Below are 22,121 nucleotides of genomic sequence, written 5' to 3' on the forward strand. Positions count from 1 at the left end.
GTGCCCACCTCCCCCCAGAAGAACATTAACGCCCCTCCTGCGGCAAGTGACTTCGCTCCAGAGCAGTATCTAGTCCCTCATCCTGTGGGTCCACCTCCTCCGATATGTCACTGTCGTCCACCTCCCCCCTTTGCTGGTACTCCTTGTAGAGTTCCCAAAATGACTTCGGTCTACTCCTGGGCGGCAACAGCTCGCTGTACACTTCCGTCTGCGTGCAACAGTATTGGAGATCCCTGAGCCATCTCGCCTTTGTGGGGAGAGGGCCGCGCATCCAGCACGCAGCCACCACCCTCCTGGCCAGTAGTAACGCCACGTCCACTAATCTGCGCAGCGCAGGGGCCAACGGCTTGGAGAAGCCCAGTAGTGCAAGCGCTGGAGATCTCAACAGAGGTTCCCCTATAATTTGTCCCAATTCCGCGAAAACCTCCTCCCAGTACGCACTCACTCCCGGGCACAGCCATGCCAAGTGTAGAAAATCGGCGGACCCAGTCCCGCATCGCTCACACTCCGGGGAGCCACGTAGGCCATAGCGGTATAACCGCTCTGGAGTATAGTACACTCTCTGCAGATATTTGAAGTGCACCAAGCGATGTCTGCCATTGAGCGAGACCCTGCGCGTGTTGGCGCAGCAGTATTGCCACATGGCGTCGTCTATAGGGGATTGCAGATCTGCCTCCCACGCCGCTCTAGGAGTTGAAGTAGGGAATGTCTGATATGAAGGCCCAAGCCTGTGAACCGCAGAAATCAATTTGGCCGGAGTGTTCGTTCTGATGACGTACGTCAGTTCTGGGACCTCTTCAGGCTCCTGTAGTGCGGGGCCCAGTATTACTCTGCAGGCCGACCGTATCCTGTGGTACTGAAACTTCTGCAGCAGCGATGGGGCCGGGGTGACGGGAGGGAGCTGTTCCCAGGTTTTCAGCGTACCATCCAAGAATAGGTCCTCCATGGTGTGCACTCCCAGGGCCTTCAAAGCCTCTACCACCCCCCTCTCATTGAGCGGATCTAACCACAGGGCCCAGGATACCGACATCCGCGGGGAGTACAGCAAGGGGCACCCCCTTTCCCTCTGCAGAGCTCGCCACGCATGGTTCGTTGCTTTAAGCGAGTCCATGCGCCCGATTGCTCGGTCCGTAGTGAGACAGATCGTGGCGGGTAAGGGAAGAGGATCAGCAAATAGCTTCTCCAGGATGAGATGCGGAATGCGGGCATCCCCATGGACCCAGGAGTGTAAATGGGTCGCTTGTGCCACCCGGTAATAGCGCTCCAGGTCCGGCGCCCCCAGGCCCCCCTTTTCACACGGGAGCATCAGTGTCTCCCATTTAACACGAGGTTGCTTCCCGCCCCAGGCAAGCTTAATCAGTACCTGGTTTAGGCGTCTAAAGAACGCTTTCGACAAGACCACCGGAATATTAACAAAGAGGAAGAGAAACCGGGGGAGTACCACCATCTTCATAAGGGCAATCCTGCCCATCAATGAGAGAGGGAGCTTGATCCAGGCATCCACATCCTCCTCAAGCTTGGTGAATGCGACCCCATAGTTATCGCGGATCAGGATCTCTGGGTCCGTGTGGAGACGGATGCCCAGGTATCTCACTGAGTCATCCGTCCACTGTAGAGGATATTCCATCTCGAACGGCTGCGTGACTGGAGTCAGGGGGAAAGCGATGGACTTATCCCAGTTCACTTTGAGTCCCGATAGCGCCCCAAAGCGTACCACCTCCCTGAGAATTGGAGCTAGGTTATTGACCGGGTCTCGGACGTACAGTAAGGTGTCATCTGCATAAGTAGAGATGCCAATCTTATATGTGGGGAAGCTGACACCCTCCAGGCTATGATATTCTCGCATGGCGCACGCTAATGGCTCAGCAACCAATGCATACAACAGGGGGGACAGGGGGCATCCCTGCCGGGTGCCTCTACCAATGAGTATCGGTGCCGAAACTCTGTCACCGACACGCAGGCGGGCCGTAGGGTGGTGATAAAGAGCCCCAATTCTCTGAAGAAACGGCTCTCCCAGCCCCAGTTTGCGCAGGACCCTAATCATGAACGGCCATTCGACAGAGTCGAATGCCTTTTCCATGTCTAAGAATATTGCCAAGGCGGGGTTCTCCTGTTTCACATGCTGCATCGTCCCCAGCACCGTGCGGATGTTATAGGTTAGGTTCCTGCTGGGTACAAAGCCCGATTGTTCCGGCGCCACTAAGTTCGGGACCAGCAGCGCGAGTCTGTTGGAGAGGACCTTCGCGTAGAGCTTCGCGTCCACGTTCAGCAAGCTGAGCGGACGGTACGACCCACATTGGTCCAGGGGCTTCCCCGGTTTCGGGATCGTGACCAGCAACGCTTCCCGCATCGAGGTCGGCATGTCGCCCTCTTCGCAGATCGCGTCAAAGAGGGCAAGCAAGTGTGGGAGCAAGAGGTCCTTGAAGGCTTTGTAAAAGCCTGCCGTTAGGCCGTCAGAGCCCGGGGCGCTCCCCGAGCGCATGCCACTCAGTGCATCCAGAATCTCGTCCTCATGAAAGGGGGCCATCAGGAATTCCCTGTCCGAATTCTTAAGGAACGGCATCGAGATGTAATCCAAGTAATCGTCTATCTCGGCTTCCGCACCTCCCGCCCTAGCTCGGTACAGGTCCGCATAGTATCGGCGGAACGTCTCTAATATTTGGTCCTCCTCGACCACTCGAGTGCCCCCCGGGGTCTGCAGTTCATCTATCACCAATGGTTTACGGGACCCCTTGGCCATACGCGCGAGCAGAGCCCCCGGTCTCTCCCCCTCTCCAAAAGACCGGGCCGTGGCATACTTCCCCATATAGAGAACTTCCCTATCCGCAAGCGCGTGATATTCCGCTAGCGCGGGCGCTAGATCCTGTCCCGCCTCTCCCCCCGGGTCCATCAGCCGTTCCCTCTCCAGGGCAGCTATCTTGTCCTCCAGCGCAGAGAGATCTCTTCTAATGGTGCGCAGGACACTGGAGTGTTTGGACATGGCTATTCCCCTAATATAGACCTTAAAGGCCTCCCACACGGTAAAGAAACTGTCTACTGAGTTAGTATAGGTGGCGAAAAACCTTTCAATGTCTTCCGCTAGTTCCCCGCGGAAGGCGTCATCAAGAAGCGCATAGGGCGGGAAACGCCAAGTATATGGCGGTATCTCCTTCCTAACAGTGGAGAGACTGAGCAATATCGGGGAGTGGTCCGATAGCGTGCGTGGGAGAACCGCACAGGAGCTGATGCCACCCAGCATTGAGGAGGAGGCGAGCCAGTAGTCTATCCTAGTATGTATGTTGTGGTATGCGGAGTAGTGCGTGTACCCGCCCTGCGTAGGGTGCTTTTCCCGCCAAACATCCACCAGGTCCAGCTTCGTCATTTCCGCTTTCATGTAGATAGCTGACGCAACTGGCCGCCTTACGGGGCCCGCCGAACGGTCCCTGTCTGGGTCAAACACAAAGTTGAAATCACCCCCCCATAACATTTTAGTGTGTGTGTGTGATCTACATGCAGCTGACAGTGCTGTATAAAACTCCGGGCTATCATGGTTAGGGCCATAAACATTTACCAGGAGCAGGTCCTGCCCCCTCCCTGTGCACCTAGCCACTACGTATCTGCCCTCAGTGTCCACAGTTAGTGGGGTAAGTTTCAGTCTCGAGGCAGGGTTAACCCAGGTGATTACACCGCGGGCGTGGGAAGTGAAACCCGCTACTGCTATATTCCCCACCAACCCTCTGACCTTTAGCATCCTACTGTGTACAGGCAGGTGTGTCTCTTGTAGCAGGGCCACATCCACTCGATGCCTATTCAGGAAGCTCATCACCTTCCTCAGCTTCCGATGATCATTCAGCCCTCTCACGTTCCAAGTTAGCAGGGACAGCGCGCGCCTCGGTTGCGGGTCCCCAGACTCTACAGCAGCAGCCATCTTAAATCACGGCACATCGTATTGACTCCATCGGGAGATGTCGGGCAACCAAGCAGTACATCATCGCTCAAGTCAGGCAGACATCCACCCAGCACATTCTCACACAGCATTCGCCAATTATCAACAGCAAACCACGGGCCCTCCGGTTCCCAAACAGCAAACCCCTCAACTTTTGCCCCTCCACCCTCCCCCCTGACCCCGCCCCACCCACAGCTGACCACCCCCAACCCGGCCAGACAGCACCCCCCACATTTCCCCATCAACACAAGTGCCCCAAAGTAGCGGGCAACACCAGTCCCAACTCCCTGGTGAGGTCCTCAGCCAAAAGCACAGGGGCAAAGCGTGCCGAGACTACGTAGTCACCACCAGTGGTGCAAAAGTTCACTTATCTCCAGTTCCGTCCCCCCGCATCGCCCCCCTGTGTTGTAATACCTCAGACTGGATTCACCTGGTTCCCCCTCCGCCCCCCCACCCGTATCAATCATATCCCAGTGATCACCACACCAGCTTACGTGATTGGGACCACGAACAACAATGCAGCATGAGTCATTGCGACACGTCGCTTGCCGTCTCTCGGCCACTGTCTCTAGTCCAGGCCGCAGCCCATAACCGGGAGACTCCGCGTGCATTCATAGTACATCACACAGCAATTACACTCTTACTGGGAATACAGTCGACCTGGCGCCTCAGTCCTGTTCTTCCATAGTCGATACTTCCTCCGAGTCCTCCCCGTGCCGCTGTCGGCGTTCCTTGCGTTCCTTGGCCCAAGTTTTCAGTGATTTCTGCAGTTCCTTCGGGTCCGTGAAGAAGTACGATTTCCCGCCGGTGTTGATTCTCAATTTGGCCGGGTACAGCATCGCATAGTCTAGGCCCAGCTCGCGCAACTGCTTCTTATGCGGTATGAACTGGCGACGTTCCTCCTGTACCTTGGCCGTGAAGTCAGGGTACAACGATATCTTCATGCCGTCCACCTGTAGTTGTCCTTTCTCCCTGGCCAGTCGCAGGGCCGTGTCCCTGTCCCTGTAGTTTAGGAGCTTGGCAATTATGGGCCGTGGTGGCAGTCCGGGTTGGGGTTGAGGGCCCAGAGTGCGGTGTGCTCTCTCCACTATGAACATTGGGGAGAAGGCCTCCTCCCCAAGTAGCGTTTTCAGCAGGCGTTCCACGTAGAGCTCCATCTTGCCTGTCTGCGTTGATTCCGCCACACCCGTTATGCGAATGTTCGATCTACGGGAGCGCGCTTCCAGGTCCTCGGCCTTATCACGGATCACTTGGAGCAGCCTGCCGAATTGCCGACGGTCTTTGTCCCACTCGGTCTGTGCCTCCTCCGCTTCCGTGAGCCTCCGTTCCGCCATGTCTAGGCGTTCGGCATGTTTGTCCACACGTTCCACCATGCGGTCCATGCGGTACGACAAATCATCGATCTTGGAGCCCACCGCCTCAATGCTGTTCTGAATGCCTTTCTCCATCGCCGCTAGCAACTCTCTAAGGTCCGCAGGGGTCGAGGACGCCGCGGCTCCTTTCGGGGAGGCATCCGCCGCCTGTGACTCCGGCCCCCTCGTTTTCCGGCGGTCGAACGAGAGTTTCGCTTGTGTCGCATCATTTTTCCCCATGTTGGCGGTCCAGTACCAGAGCTGATCTCACCCTGGAACTGTTCAGCAGTAGCCGCGGGCGTAGAATAGTGTACACTCCGCAGTCCCCGCTAGCGAGCCTAAAATGGCGGCCGCGTCGCGGGGGCGACCTCAGGAGTGCCCCTCGTGTCAGGGTGCGCCAGCCACCCAGTGCAATGACTGGCCCCGATGGTGTACAAATGTTAGTGTCCCTGCAGACGTATCCTCCCTACGCCTGTACTTCCAGATGGGCCTTGGTGGGCTTGCGGGTCGCGCCCCGTCCCAGTATCTGCAGGCTGCGTTCTCCGGCTCCTCCGGGTGTCAGGGCCGCACGTCAGGTGACGTCGTGCGGGCCGCGCCACAGGGCAGGCCGCGGCTTCAGGCCTGGTCCGCACCTCTCTCCGTCGCCAATCTTGCGCTGGTCTTTACCCACTGCCACCGGCACTCCGGGCCACACAACCGGGTCAGGGGGCCTCCGGGGGTCGCCAGGCACCGAACCCAGTCAATTCGGCATTAAGCAGGATAGTTTGAAGGATTTTTAAGGGGCTTCAGCGAGGAGCCGAAAGCTCACACGTCCGCCATCGACGCCGGCTAGCTCCGCCCCCAATCCATTAGAAGAGTTATAAGGGCCAAGCAGCTTCCCTCAATAACATATGGCCAGTTAGCATTTCCTGCGGCTTTTGTTAATAGCCTTGAACATATCAACTGCCGAGCCTACAAGCGAATTTTCCAGATCCCAGCGCATACACGAAACATCCTGGTGCGACTGGAATTTGGGTTGAGCAAACAAAACTACGAGCACTGGGCAACGTTCGTGTGGTACTACCGAGGGGTTTGTGCGGCAACACCGCACACAATGAAGTCAACCCTGAAAATGATCTTTATGAAAGCCAATAATTCATGGAGCAACGGCCTGAAAACTGCCTGCACTGCATTACAGCTTTACATGACGAAACTGCAGGATCTGACTTATCAGCCTGGTACACTAAAATCTATATTAAAAAAAAACAAGTTAGAGCATTATCCAGAGAAGAAGATATGACGGAGATGAATCGTTCCAAAAGTAACATTGGGATACCTGTAAGCTCCTATGAAGAACAGTGAGGCTTATGGCATTACCGATAAAAGATATCAACAGGCGCTGGAAATCCCTAGAGGCGATTACCACCTGCAGACTTTGCCACCAGTATGAAGAATCCATGGTCCATCTTGTCTGCATATGCCATTGCCTAATACAAGCATGTCACACTTTACTAAGGCCATTGTTTTTAAAATTTGGGACACGTAATTGTAAGGATGCCATGAAACTATTGTTTAGCCTGGAGACACCGATGGGAATGGCTAGGTTTGCCAAATTTGCACATAAAGTTAAAGAACGTTTAAGTAACGCACCTCGCACTTTAGAACTTCAAGTCTGCACTTTGGGCATGTCCAGACTTTGATTTGCACGCTGTGACAAGCTGTATCTATTTTGCACTTTGTTGGAATCTCTCTTCCAAAATAGGCCTTTGAATGCCTTGAATTCAAAATTGACACATGGGTTTTAATGTTTTAATTATCTATGATCTGTATTTTTAGGATTTGTTTTACAGGATCTAGTGCATCCAAATGTGTAGCAGTTAACGATGATTACTGTAGCAAGCAAGTTTTGTGGATATTTTATAGGACACTTTTTGTAACAATTTTTGTTAATTGATACAATAAAATATATATATTTTTTAATTTAAAGAGTCGGTCTTGGTCTCGGATTAAGCTTCATCATTCTCTCTCTCAAATATCTCAATACAGCTGAACTAAATGAACCTGTTTCTGGAAATGCCAATTCTCCATCATTCTTAGTATATCTCGCCCAATTCTCTATCCAAATACAAGTGTGATAGCCAAATTTTGTCATCATATACGATGCAGGCGTTTTTGGTGGAGGAAGCAATTTTCCCTCTCTAGTTATTATTTTCTTGTCATTCTTATAGAAATTCTTTATTTTCTTAAACCATGAAGGTTTTTCCCTACTTTCTTCATAATAATAATCCATTTTTACAAGTTTTGTCTCTAGTTTGATCGTTTAATTTTCTTCCGGACTGTACTGCTATTCCCTCCAATACCAGCGCGTCTCACACCAACACACCAGTCCGAAAGATTTCCGTCACGCAGTTTCTTGTCCAATCCTAGCACGTCTTTATGCTAATGCACCAATCAAAACCTTGAATGTCACAGTCACGAGTACCAATCCCAGCGCAACTCCTATTATGTCAGCTTCTACTACTTCTTCTGCGGACCCCTCCTTTACAAAATGTATCAGCAAATTTTTATTTACACTTTTTACAACTAAACTTCAGTTAGTAACGACATAAAACATTTCCCTTTGTCTGCTTCGCTAAACCAACGTGATAGTTTTTCCAGACTCACAAGTATTCTGTATTTCCAGTAGACAACACTTACCTCTTCGCTACCACAGAATTTACTTTTACCGATAAGATAGCACTTCTCTCTACCTTACCCTTCTCTCAAGCTCAGTTTAAACTCTATTACTCTCCCAGGGATAAGTTTTAGTCAGAATACACATTGATTCCTGTGCTTAAGGCCAAGATTTCATAGGTTGCCTTTGCTATACATTCACCACTTTTGCATGGAATGTCCCTAACTTGTAACACACGACGATGTTACTACTTTGAAACAGACTATGTAATGTAATGTGTGACCTAACTGCCACACTTCCTCTGCCTGCAGCCAGAGTGACCAACTTCCTACATCACAGAAGTTGTTTTCAAATTGTACTACATATAACGTAATACAAACTCAACATACAAGTGTTAGAACATATAATGCCAATAATCAATAAATCTCCATACTAACCTATAGACACCAGACATTTGCTACCAGGAAATCTTATCCTGTGCGGCTCTCTACAGACCTTCAATACCCATTCCACTAAACCCAGATGCAACAACTATCTACTCTTCGGTGGGGTCCATAACACCCCGAGTTACACACATTCTCATACATACACATTGCATCTGAATCAGTGACAATGAGGTAGAGCTGCTGGTTAGCCGGGTACCTAGGTTTAAATTTTATGCATTATTTACATTAGCTTCTATTATATACCAACATGTTACCTGGAAAACCCTACACCAAGGCACTCCACTATTTGGTCAATAGATCATCTAGTAGAAGTTAGTTGATGGAGACTAAGACCAACTTAATCATAGTAATCCAAATAAAATATTAGCATTTATTCTGTCATGACTTTTAATTAAATGAAACATCACTCGAGTTTGAATTTAAAATAATTTTATCTATTCATTTAGGAAACAGAAATTTTTGTTTGTTCAAATAAAAATGAAGATTTTAGACATTCATTAGTACCTATTAAAAGGAAAGATAAATTAGAAATTATCAGCCCGATTCATGAAACAAAATTGGGCTCGCAAAGGGCCAGATTCTGAGAATCTGGCCCTTTGCGAGTGAGATTTTTGCATTTGGGATTCATCATCCCAAATGCAAAAATCGCTATTTGCGAAATCGCATATTTGCGAGGAATTGGATTTAAGGAATCTCTAATAGAGATTCCTTAAATGCAATTCATCAACCAATTCATCATCCAAATGCAAAAATCGCTATTTGCGAAATCGCATATTTGCGAGGAATTGGATTTAAGGAATCTCTAATAGAGATTCCTTAAATGCAATTCATCAACCAATTAGAATTTGCGAATTCGCAATATTTGGTCGCTATTTACCACGAAGTCTGACTTCGTGGTAAATTGCGAAAAAATAGAAAAAAGCACTTTAGTGCATTTTTCTCTTTTGCATGTTACACACACACATGTCCTTTGGACATGTGTGTGCGCAACACCTGTGTAAATTTACATTTCAGGTGTGCTACAGGGTGTCCTTTGGACACCCCTGGCACCCTTGAAATCACTATCTTATTTGCGATTAGCTAATTGCTAATCGCAAATAAGGAATACTCCCCATTCATTCCTATGGGCCTTTAGGCCCATAGGAATGAATGGGGAGTATTCCTTATTTGCGATTAGCAATTAGCTAATCGCAAATAAGGAATGTGTAGGAATCGCAATTTATTTTGTGATTCGTACATGAATCCCGTTTTGCGAGTCTGTAGTAGCGATTCCTTATGAATCGCTATTAAAGACTCGCAAAACGGGTCTTTGATGAATCTGGCTGCTGATTACCTATCTCTGTCATGAGAGCATAACAGAATTGCACGAGTCTCAATCTGCCTCTCTATTCCTTGTTAATCCCTCAAAATAAAATCTCTGCTTTCAGTCATCTTCATTGTTCCAAAATTAAAGTCCATAATTTTTCAAAGTCTCTAGAACCATAAAATCAATCAATCCGACAGCATGTCATGGTGCAAAGAAAAATCAGGAGCAAGCTTTTTTCAGCCTTTTCGAATCAGTTCTTTTATACCCTTTTCACTAACTATCTGACTAAAATTTGAAACTTTTAGAGTCAGTTATTCATTCTGATTGGCCACTTAAGAGGATGACAACGATCACCTCATCCATCCTTGGTAGAACCAGTTTTCGAAATTTGCAAAGTCATTTGCTCTTTCACATAGATGCCATCTCCGTTTTGTATTTTGTCAATTCATTCACTATGCCGTCTCTTCCGTTCCCACAGGGTTCAGATGCACACAATTCTTGGCACCTTCTTGCACTCTTGGGTCAAACTGGCCTTGACATTAGTCGCTCGATGTGCTAGGCCTTTTAGCTGAATTTGTTCTCTGTTCATGCGCACGCGTACAATCTCTGAGTTTCAGGCTAATGCTAACGCGACAGTCAGCAACCATTTTTCAGCACCCAGTTTACATAGGCCTCAATGAGAACTTGTGCGAGAACAAACACAAACAAATATTAAAATATAGAATTGCTAATTTCACTGTTAACCACCCACCTTTCTAATATTCCCATTAGTAAGTTACCTAGCTGAGGCACAATCATACACATAGATGTATATACTTAGCAACTGCTTTCATTTTCTTTAGCCACGATAAACTTACATGTTTACAAAAGAAACACATACATGCGGTTATCGTATTAAAGTACTATGTTACTATGACTCGTTCACAATTGTTAATAAATTAATTAGTTTGCCAATGGCGGTTAATACCCACGTGTAATGTTGGTTTCTAAATACACTATTGTTGGTTAATTATTCATGCTCCAAACAATTAGAATTATTATGGTTATGTGAGTGTGATTTCGCAAGGGGTACACAAAAATTTTCGTCTCACCCCTGCTCCATCAGGTGCTTCCAAAGACAGAATAAGGAAGAAGTCTAAGTTTGAATTTCTATAAGTACTTTTAGACTGAATCCATAGTAATACGCAGTGTATCAAAGTACAACAGCAGGTGTCACAGAGGCATAGAATTAGAGACAAAAACCCCCCCTTCTCATTTTACTGTCTACCCTTTGTCAGGGATTATTGCTAAGGTATAAAAACATCAACAGCACTTAAGCCTGCGCTGTTAAACATGAGGGTAATAGCCTTATCGTCTACCTTTATATTGTTTATAGGAATGCCTGCCCATGTTTTATCAAATCAAGAGACGGCTCTCCAGAATTAACTGAAATGAAGATCGTCAATCGTGATTTTCAGGTAAGATGCGTTTTCATTTCTTTGGTTTTCAGCTATCTGTGGCCCCAACTCAGAGCTGTGGTTAGAAGGGGATGTTTCAGGGCCGGCTTTAGGGCAGCGTGACTGGTGCGGTCGCAATGGGCGCTGACCTGGAGTGGGGCACTGATCTCAGGGGCAGGGGCACACTGTTTAGCAGTAACTCACAATTTAAAGGCACTTTTCTGAAGAGTTCGTTCTGTGTCAAGCTTTCAGGGAGCATTAGAAATGTCAAGATAAGTCTTGCTCCCAATGTTCCTGCTGAAGAGAGATCGGAGGTTTGTCTAGTGCCAGTTTTGAGTCTCCATAAAGTAACACAGATGGGTAGTTTGCCTTCTGCAAAGCACGCGTACCGTGCAGATCAGAGATCTGTATTTTATGTAGATAGCTGAGTGCTGAGTGCTGAGTACATTACTGCTTTTGTCGCAGATATTCTTTTGTTACCACAGTTCATAAGATACAACCCTAATGCAGAACAGTGGCTGTTACAAATTGTCATCAAAGAGCTGCATGCAAACTGCATACAATAGGTTAGGACGTTATGTTGCTATCCCCAGTCTTTTATTTTCTATTCATAATGTTTAAAAATGGTTCATTTAGGTAGATGGACATTCTTAATAGTAAAGCCAGCCATGAGAAGTGCTTTAAAACAAATTAAATATATGTGTGAGAGAGAGAAGGGGAATGGAGAACTGAGGGGCACATTTGCCCGGTAGTAGTGAGGGAATTCGAGGAGGTCGTCATAAGGGGGAGGGGTGCCAAAAATGAATGTTGCACCGGGTGTCAACAGCGCTAAAGCTGGCCCTGGGATGGTTCAATGGGCACATCCATTGATGTCTAGGGCTTCTTGGTTCACAGTAATCACTCGTTAGTTTAAAAAAAGGAAGAATAACGGCATATTTATTTGTGGATGCAAAGGCTTCCCATTTTGTTTCTTTTCCAATTCAAGAACCAAGGTGTATTCCATTTCAGTTTGGCTCCTTTTCTACCTTACACCACGTTCTTCTTTTTCTGTTTAATTACTTCACATTGATTTTCCCTCTAGTATAAACCAAGTTGATAATTAGCCTGCTTTGGGAATATGGTGAGTGCAATTTGACCAGCATGTTGGGTCACTTCCAATCTATCGTCATCCGCTGTGCCTACCGTGTGATATATTCTCTTACGTGTCCCCACTGTTTCACCACCATAATAATGGGGGAAACACAGGAATATATGAGTAACAGATAATCGGACCTGTGCTCTTAGCTCCCCCCCAAGCCCAAGGTCTCTTTGTCTCTTGCAACAAGTCAGCATCAGCACCACCACAACATCTAAAGAGAGTTACGTAGGGAAAAACACGATTCCTAATATTGTACTTTGCTTGATTACACAAACTTTTACCATTTTTAAAAATAAAACAGTATATTTTGACTTAACTAACAGCAAGTCCCAAAAATGGTATCACATGCCCTTTGACCCCATGACATCTCAAGAAATGGAACCACACAGACTATGACTCCCACTGAACGGTCATTGTTCGGTCTTTAATGATTGTACCATGTTAATGACAAGGCGAAGCCTAATGGCCATTCATTATAAAAGAGCTGTAGTTAGATCAGTTACACAACTAATGTTTCAAGTGAGCGCCCAAAAATTGTAAGCAGCAGCACAGAGGTAGCCATTGCAGTTCTTACCTGTTGCAAAATAGTTGTTCTGCTTCAAAATATTAACCAAATTACTGTTTACGTTTAAGTCGCGTATTCAGAGTCGGCAACAAGCACCTAATTGGGCTAAAACAGTGTTTGCGCTCAAGCAGACATTCCGAGTTGTGCACTAGCTATGCACTGCTATGCAATTTTTCCCTGTGAACATTTCTGCAGACCCTAAATGCCGAAATCGGTAGGAACCGGTCAGAAAGAGAGAAAACATGTGGTTGGAAGGCCTATATACCAGCTGTAAACATAGCCCCGTTCTTGAATGTTGCGGCTGGTACTCATAAATAGGTCTTCTTCAGGGAGTATACTTTCCGAGCACTACCAGAGCCTCAATCCCCCCTTCGATGCGCTATTCACCCCTCATCCACTGTTGTGGTGGTCTTACCACATTACCGATGACTTAGAGACATGCAAACAAAAATTAAAGTGACGTACGAATCACATTGTTATTGATTAGCACCTGTACAGCGCACCCTCCGCCCTAAGAATGCTATACCAGTTCCTTTTGCTAGTGCATCATCTGACGTCATACGGGCTTCTCTGCTGTGCTGCTGGGCGCTGCCTGGCGTCACTAGAGGGATGCGGGGGGTGCGGGCCGCACCGGGTGACACCTTCACATGGTGTGACACCCGCCGTTTTCATCAGCCCACTACCCACCACTACACGTGCTTTAGTTAAAATGTAAGTACTGTTACTGCTGTTTCTTTGTCCATCATCACCAGCACCAGCAGGTAAGGAAGCGCCGTGGGGGTGGGGGTGGGAGCAGGGCGGAGCGCGACTCCTCTGTGGCTGTAGCCAACGGCAGAGAGAGATAGAGCGAGTGGGCGCGTTGCATCCCAGCAGTGCCCTGTCCTGCCTGCTAGTCTGCACTTTTCTGTGCAACTGTCGGAAAGCCGGCCCACTGCGCTTGGCCGATGAAAGCTGCAGCCTCTTGCTGACGCTTGTCAGTCTGGGGCCTGCAGGAAGACAAGCGCTGTAATCAGAATGGGCCCTGCGAGCTCTGTCAGGCGCAGGGCTTTCCAGTTTTACGGACCCCGCGTCCCATCGGAGTTTGTATTGCTTTTGGCAATGCTACATACAATTGACTTGTTGTACAGCATAGGCACATCGCACGATAAATCTGAGAAAACAAGTATAACGTGTTCTAGTTCCATGTACAGAGCTCTAATGCTCCCGGGCCAAATTCGCGCTATATAAAACTGCAAAAAATCGTATGTTGGCGCTTATTCTCTTAATTAAATGGCAAAATTATTATCGATAATAGCTGTTCAGGAGTCATGTCTGCTTATCTCGTAAGGACGGAAGACTCAGCTGATTGTTGAACCTTGACCCCCAAGCTATTCTAAGACCTTTTCAGCAGTTCCTCAACCGCCTGTTCTATCCGATTTTCGCAGCGTAAGAGTTGGTTCTCTTCCTATTGTGCCCCCTTGGCTACTGTCTTATGGACTGGTTAGCATATTAGATAGGTTGCAAAACAGAATTGAAAACATAACATTTTTTAGCCAAAGGGTCTCCGATGAAGAAAATAGCAGTGGAGTCCAGTGAAACAGAAAGGAGGCGCGTTGAACTCTTCGAAGCAAGGCTCGGAGGGGTGATAGGCTGTGTTTTTGATCATTTAGCTATGAAGCCCAACACTATGCGGTACTGTAGAACGGGTATTGTTTTCTAGATGAAGGTATTGTATGGGTTATAATCCAGAGTGATGCAGAGTGTAGAGCCACAGTTTGTCAATTGCTGACCTTTAGACATGAATTAATTGCTTTTTCTACAAATTAGGTTGATCATTGTTTATAGGTCATTTAAAAAGATATAAGGTGATTTCTTTTTTGTTTGTAATTTTATATAGAGCAAACTCGACACAAAGGTATTAGAGCGCTATACAAAACACATCGTTCCATCCATTTATTTTTTTTAGGCACAAGGAGATTAATGGAAACACATTTCATTAAAGGAAGGGCAGAGATCAGAAAGTGAGCCATAGACAGGTCAGAGCGTTGCGACTTGCGAGGCTGTTTGTTTATCAGAGGAGGGAAGGGGGTTTATGCACAGACTGCACTGTTGAGCATTTTACCTGGAGGGAATTGGGGCAAATGAGAGGCGGGGACTGGGGGTGACAAGGGATGGGGCAATGTGGGAGTTAGCACTGAAACCATTCTGTATGGTCCCGTTATTTGGCACTGGCGGACTCTGAGGAGGTCCATCATGGATTCATGGGGTAAGTCGTGAGGGGGTGACACCATGAGTTACCCGCACTGGGTGACACAACCCTAGTGACGCCAATCGCAGTGGGTTTGGCAGTGGGTTTACCGTTCCCTCAGGTCTTGTAGCACTAAATGAATAGACCTAGATGGTACATTTGCTTGCTTCTGCTAATTTGAAAAGGATGGAAGGGCGTTTGCAGGTTGAACACAGGCTGCATATTCACAAGCCCATGGATACCATGGGAACACCTGATATGTTTATCAGTATTACAGCTCAGGAGCAAAATGAAGGCTGCTGAGAGGGCAAAGGAGGGAGGTAGGGTCACCCCTGGGAGGTCAGCTCTGGTCTATGAGTGCTTGAGATGACTTGTACTTCATGTGGTATTTAGTTGCAATGAGATTCATGCTGGCAATTGTTAACAGCAGATTGTTTGGGTCAAACCGAAATAACGTATTTGCTATTCGCAGACTTGTTTCGAATTTAAATCGGCTTTCTCGAGGAGTTGTTTGTCAGTCAGTGTAAACAATTAGCAGTGGCTTATATTCATATGTAACCGATTAACAGTAATAAAACATGTCACATAAATACAAATTGCTGAATACCATAATGTAGGTACCCCTGAGGGTTTTTATATAGTGTTGACGTAAAGTAAATAACTTTTTTTAAGTAACAATCACCACTTGTTGGAATAATGTTATTTAGAAAGTAAGCCAATATATGTTACTATTTTTTTTAGGAATTGCTCAGATATTGGTACTTAACATTCCCTGCACACAGTTATTGGGATGTACACTTATCTCATATGTGTATTGCAAAACATTGAACTTTTCGAGTGTTAAGGTAACTAGAGAGGAATGTACCCCATTACTATCAGTAGTTTCACATAGCCCCAAAGGTAAAAGGTAATGTGATGGTGTAGTGAGTATTACTCACCAGAGGGTTGTGCTGTGAAGACCTAAGATGGTGAATCCCAAATTTGCTAGCATTCGCGACAAGAATTTGCAATTCTATTAAGGACACGGAGGCGAGGATTATGCTTCTCAAACTTTACTGCATCAACACAGCAGCCAATGAAAATATATTATTTTCTCAAGTAAACAATAAATTACTACATTTCCCATGAACACCATGGTTATAGGCACGCCCCCACAGTCCATAAGAACCCCTTGCGTGCACATCACTTCCTCTTTCTTTGAGGCGATAAGTCCATAACGTGAACCAAAACAGAACAGTCCATAACATGAACCAAACAAATCCTCCAACGTGGAAGAAGAACTTCAGGTTGTCATCTCGACATCAGTCGTCAGTCAGTCCGACTTTTTCTCAGCTCCTGAAATAAAGGAAATAACACCACCGTAAACACTGAAATATTTGGGTGGGTAGGCGATTGATATACAATACATTACGCCGGGTGGGATAATCCTCGCCTCCGTGTCCTTAATAGAATTGCAAATTCTTGTCGCGAATGCTAGCAAATTTGTGATTCTATTACAGGACCGGAGGCTTCAGATTATGCTTGGTTTAACGCTGAGTAAACACAACAGAAGTAATGTCACCCACCGGCTTATAATAAAAGGTTTTAAATGTCGATTCAGACGACCAATCTGCACAATGCATGATATCTTGGATACTGGAACCTAAACCATATGATTTGGACGCCATAGCGCCTCTCACAGAATGAGCACCAAAAAGTTGCGTATCTACACCAGCTTCTTTCATCACATCACGAAGCCATCTCGCTATAGTGGCTGCCACCACTGGTTTAAAGGGTCTCTTAACACCAATCAACAACTGATTACAACCCTGCGGCCGCAAGGCCTTTGTACATTCCTCGTAACATTTTAAACATTGAACCACACATAATTTTTCATTTGCAGGAAAAGCATTGTATGAAATATGTCTCGTTAAAGTTTTTGTGCGACCTGTAATATGAAAAGAAACCCCTTCCGGGGAAAACACTCTACCTGTAACGTCGAGTGCTCTTACATCCGAAGTCCGCCTGCAAGATGATAAGCACAGCAACATAGCAAGCTTTGCCGACAACTGTTTCCTAGAGAGGAGATTATTGACCGGCCATTTGTTGAATAAATCCAGAACCAATGACACGTCCCATAACCCAGTATACTTGGGTTTGGGCGGATTGGCCACCCTGACTCCCTTCAGGAGTTTGCATACCAGAGGGTGCATACCCACCGGTCTGCCGTCAATTTGACTATGGCCCGCAGAAATCGCGGAACGGAAGTTGTTCACCGACCTGTACGCCAGGCCGGCTCCCGCTTTTTCAGTAAGAAAGTTCAAAACTTGGGACAACTCTGCCCCCACGGGATCCAGGTGTCGTCCCATGCACCAATCCACCCAGCCTTTCCAGGCCGAGGAATAACGCTTCCTGGTGGAAGGCGCCCATGCCTGCTTGATGAGCTCGGCAGCCTGTCCCGAAATGCCTGGCAAGTGCCACTGTTGCCGGAAAGCCTCCATGCCATCAGCGACATCCTGCCCTCTACCAGCAACGGATGCTGTTCCTGTTGAGGGCCCTGCAATAACCAACTCGAGCCCGGGAGCATCCTCGGGCTGTCGCAGCTCCACTGAAGGAGCCTGGGGAACCACGCCTGTGACGACCACCACGGCGTCACCATGACAATTTCCGCCCCCTGTCTGATAACTTGCGTCATCACCCTGGGGATCAGTAGGAACGGTGGAAAGGCATAGTTGGTCCCTCGAGACCAGTCCTGAAGAAAGGCGTCCGTCGCCGCTGCCAGCGGGTCCGGTCTCCAGCTGAAGAACCGGGGAATCTGAAACGTCAGTCGGGAGGCAAACAGGTCCGTCTGAAAAGGACCCCAGATTCTCTGTAGCCACTGGAAAACACGAGGGCACAGCTTCCAGTCGCTGTAATCCCTCAGGTGCCTGGAATTCCAGTCCGCCACCTGATTGGCTTGGCCCGGGATATACTCCGCTATCACTGATATTTGATTCTGTAGGCAATAGTGCCAAAAGTCCTTGGCTATCTGAACAAGCATGGACGATCTCGTGCCGCCCAACTTGTTGATATACCTCACCGCCGACACATTGTCCAGGCGGAGGAGGATGCAGCAAGATGTCTGCTTCGGGGATAACGTGCGAATCGCGAACGATCCCGCCAACAGTTCTAAACAGTTGATGTGCATTTCGAGCTCCTGAGCCGACCATCTGCCGCCTGTAGAAACCTCTCCACAGCGCGCGCCCCAGCCCCACCGGCTGGCGTCGGACTCGATAACTACCTCCGGTTGGGATCCAAAGATCGCCCTGCCGTTCCATGCATCTACGTGACTGAGCCACCACTGTAGTTCTGTCCGAACTTCTTCCGACAGAGGAACCGAATCGGTATAAGAAAGGCCTCTTTGTAGGTGTTGAATTTTGAGGCGCTGTAGTGCCCTGTAATGCAACGGCCCCGGAAATATGGCCTGAATGGACGACGCCAGTATACCCACAACTCTGGCTAGCGTCCTGAGGCTCACCACCTGTCTGTCCAGCAATTTCCTTATCTCCTGTTTCAAGTCCCGTAACTTGGCCTGCGGTAAACGCAGTTGCGAGGACTGGGAATCGATCATGAATCCCAAGAAGTCTACCATCTGTGTCGGAGACATCACAGACTTTTTTAGGTTGATCACAAACCCCAAGCTCTGCAGCAAAGCAGTAGTCATGGTCAGATGTCGCGAAAGAGTGATCTGGTCTTGCGCCATGATCAAGATGTCGTCGAGATAAATAATTAGTCTCACACCCCGTTCCCTGAGGTACGCTACCACTGGCTTCATTACCTTTGTGAAGCACCATGGAGCCGAGGAAAGACCGAAGGGTAGAGCCGAGTACTCGTAACACTGGTTCTCCCACATGAATTGTAGAAACCTGCGATGCGGTGGAAATATCGGAATAGATAGATATGCATCCTTTAGGTCTAGGCGTACGAACCAATCCTTTTCTTGCAGCAAGTCTGCCAGGAGGTGAATACCCTCCATCTTGAAATGATTGTACGTCAAGTATTGGTTGAACTCTCTTAGGTTTAGCACCAACCTGTTGCCTCCCCCCTTCTTCTGGACAAGGAAGACGTTGCTGAGGAAAGTACGGGGACCCTGTCTGCAACGAGATATCGCCCCTTTCATCAGCAAATCTGCCACCTGCTCGCTTATAAAACTGCGCTCTTGTAGGGAAAAATGGAGAGGTGGAGGGGGAAACGCCTGCGCCGGGCTGGAGTAGAACTCCAGGTGAAAGCCCTGCACCGTCTGCAGCACCCACGCATCCTGCGTCAAAGTTCGCCACTGCGCCATGCAATGTTGCGTGCGCCCCCCCAAAGGAAGAAGGGAAACATCTGAGGCACTCACCGGTATTTTTGTAGGATTTGAAGTTGGCTCTATTGTTCCCCGACTGGAAATGTCCGCGGTTGAACTTTCTCTTGGACGGATAGAAGGTTCCGCCACGGGTGGAGTCCCACTCTCCACGACCGCGGCCAAAGTCACCGCGCTGGGATCCTTGTTGGAACCCTCGGCCTGACGAGCGACCCCCGCCTCGTCCGGCCCTGGTGAAAACCCCCTGAGTAAGGGCTCTCTTTATCCGACTCTGGGCCTTGTCCAGTGCGGTAAAGGTACCGACGTACTTAGAGATGTCTTTGACAAACCTGTCGCCGAAGAGGAAACCTCCTGCCAGGGGACCCGGCTCTGCATCAGCCAACTCTGTCAAATTGCCATCCATCCGGAGCAATAACGATTTGCGTCTCTCCGATGAGATCGCGCAGTTGGCGTTTCCTAGGAGACAAATGGCGCGCTGAGCCCAGCCCGCCAGGATATCCGGGTTCACTTCCCCTTGACCCTCCTTAGCCTTCAGGGCCATCTCCAAGATTTTTGCCAGGGGCCCCACGACGTCCAGCATCTTGTCCTGGCAGCCCCGCCAAGCCCTGTCCAGCCCCCTTTTGGGGTCCTTGGAGAACTTCCGCAAGAAGGTTAGCATACTCGCGTCGATTTCTGGGGTGTCTGCCACGCCGTCTGGAAGTTCAGGCCTTGGGCATTCCGACCGCATGCGGGTCCGCACATCCCTATTGAAGCCCTTCCGGAGATTTTCGTGCAGGTACTCACAGACCGCCGGCGGCGGGGTCCAATCCGAAGACCGGGGATGGACAATCTCCGTAGGGTCAAAATCGAATGTCCTGATCCTGTCCTCAGCCGGTTTAGGATCTATTTTGGCCTTCTTTGGGCGAGGAGGGAGTTCCTCCGACGTGTCAGTATCGGTCCCTGTATCGGTGTTGGAAGTGTCAGTGTCCACAGGGATAGGACGCTTAGCCTTGGCCTTGCCACCTACGTACTGTGAGCTATATGATTCTCTCGGCGGCAGAGAGGCCAACGATTGAGTGTGCGGCCATTGAACGACGTCACCTGAGTCTGCCGCTGAAGAAGAGGCTGCCTGTTTCTTCTTTTTATCCTCATAACCGTGTCTTTTCGCAAAACCCTTCAGCTGTTTCCTAATGGGTCGTAGTGCCTCCGCAAGTGCCTGCTGCACCGTCTGTGGGACTTTCGTCTCCATTGCCTTGTTCACAGAAGCTTGGACCGAGGCATCCAAAGCATTGACAATCTTGTCCTCAAGGACAGCCTCCTGCTGTCCCTCCATAATTTCCTTCCCATCATTGAACTCCTCATCGGGATAACGCACCCAACCTTCCATTGTGAAGGCACACACACTGCAAAGCAGTCCAGAATATAGCACTGGGCGAATGGGGGTAATGGGGGGGGTCAGCCCAAGCACACAAGTAACTGTCAATGTTTCCCAAACCCCCTCAGCAACGCTGTAGTCTGAATGATCAAAGATCCTGGCCCCTCAGATCCCTGGAGCGTGTGCACACTCTGGGCCAATAGTTTGTACAGCCAGCCGGTTCAATAAGGCAGGCGCTCACACAGGGGGTCCGCCGGTATGCAGGACGCGCGAAAAATGCGCTCCGTGTGAGCCGAGGAGTCGGATCGAGGCGCGCCGCCCAAACGCTACCGAAAATCCTACTAAAAGATAGCCCAAATCGGCAGCGTTTGGGGCGCGCGCGTCGACCGAGAGCCACCCGGCCTGAGCGTCAGGGCCGACTAGGGAAGCCTCTGCGCGCCTCTAGGCTGCCGGTACCGGGCTCCGTGAACAACGCGGCGGACCCCTGCCGGTCAAGGACCGTAGCAATCGGCGCTCCTTAGGCGCGAGGTCAAGCGGGCAGAGCCCGATCGGCGGCAAAGGAATGGGTCAAGAGCAAAGAAACGAGCTAAGTGCTGTAGCGTTCTAACCTGTAAACATTCGAAATAACACTTGAACACAGCATAAAACGCATTAAACGGAGCGCTTCGCTCCAATTAAACAAACGCCCTTAACGGGACAATCAGCAAATTAATTAAACCCCACAGGGAAAACCCAAACACAAGCAGAGTGAGGGGACCCAAGGGGAGGTGCACTTAACTCTGGCTTGAGCAGCAAAGAAAGAGGAAGTGATGTGCACGCAAGGGGTTCTTATGGACTGTGGGGGCGTGCCTATAACCATGGTGTTCATGGGAAATGTAGTAATTTATTGTTTACTTGAGAAAATAATATATTTTCATTGGCTGCTGTGTTGATGCAGTAAAGTTTGAGAAGCATAATCTGAAGCCTCCGGTCCTGTAATAGAATCTACAGCTCCACCGGATAAAATGTGTGTTGGGGTGTCCCTCTGATGTCCCAGTCTCACCCACAACACAACTTAATTCATGCTTTTGTGACTGTATTGTTGGGATAGTTGTTCCTGTCATTACCCATCCGTGTTGTGTTCCTGCCCCCTCCCAGGAAGAGACCGTGGCGCTGGTTCAGAGTGGGCGCTATGAAAGGCGTGAGGACTTCACTGTGGTGCTGCAGCCTTTCTTCAAGAACACCCTCGTGCCAAAGGACAATGTGAGTTGTGTTAGTGTGGAGTGCCTGGAAGAGGTAGAGACACCTCCTTGTCACATAGGGCCCCGGTTTAGAATTCACCAGACACTATATAAGGGCTCATTATGAGTGTTTTACTCACATGATGCAGTAGTACCCCTTGGGGAATTTCCGGTTTTC

The 22,121-nt window shown here is 48.6% G+C and overlaps 1 protein-coding gene across 1 annotated transcript in view; it reads left to right on the forward strand.

Moving 5' to 3' along the window:
- Positions 1-22,121, forward strand: part of PLB1 (phospholipase B1) — a 604,804-nt gene that overhangs the window by 558,614 nt on the left and 24,069 nt on the right. Inside the window, exons 53-54 of the mRNA XM_086926127.1 lie at positions 11,058-11,139; positions 21,861-21,965. Of these exons, the coding sequence (XP_086782253.1) occupies positions 11,058-11,139; positions 21,861-21,965 (187 nt within the window). The remainder of the gene's footprint in view (positions 1-11,057; positions 11,140-21,860; positions 21,966-22,121) is intronic.

This window comes from Lissotriton vulgaris, chromosome 6 (assembly GCF_964263255.1).
Source record: "Lissotriton vulgaris chromosome 6, aLisVul1.2, whole genome shotgun sequence".
Lineage (NCBI taxonomy): Eukaryota > Metazoa > Chordata > Amphibia > Caudata > Salamandridae > Lissotriton > Lissotriton vulgaris.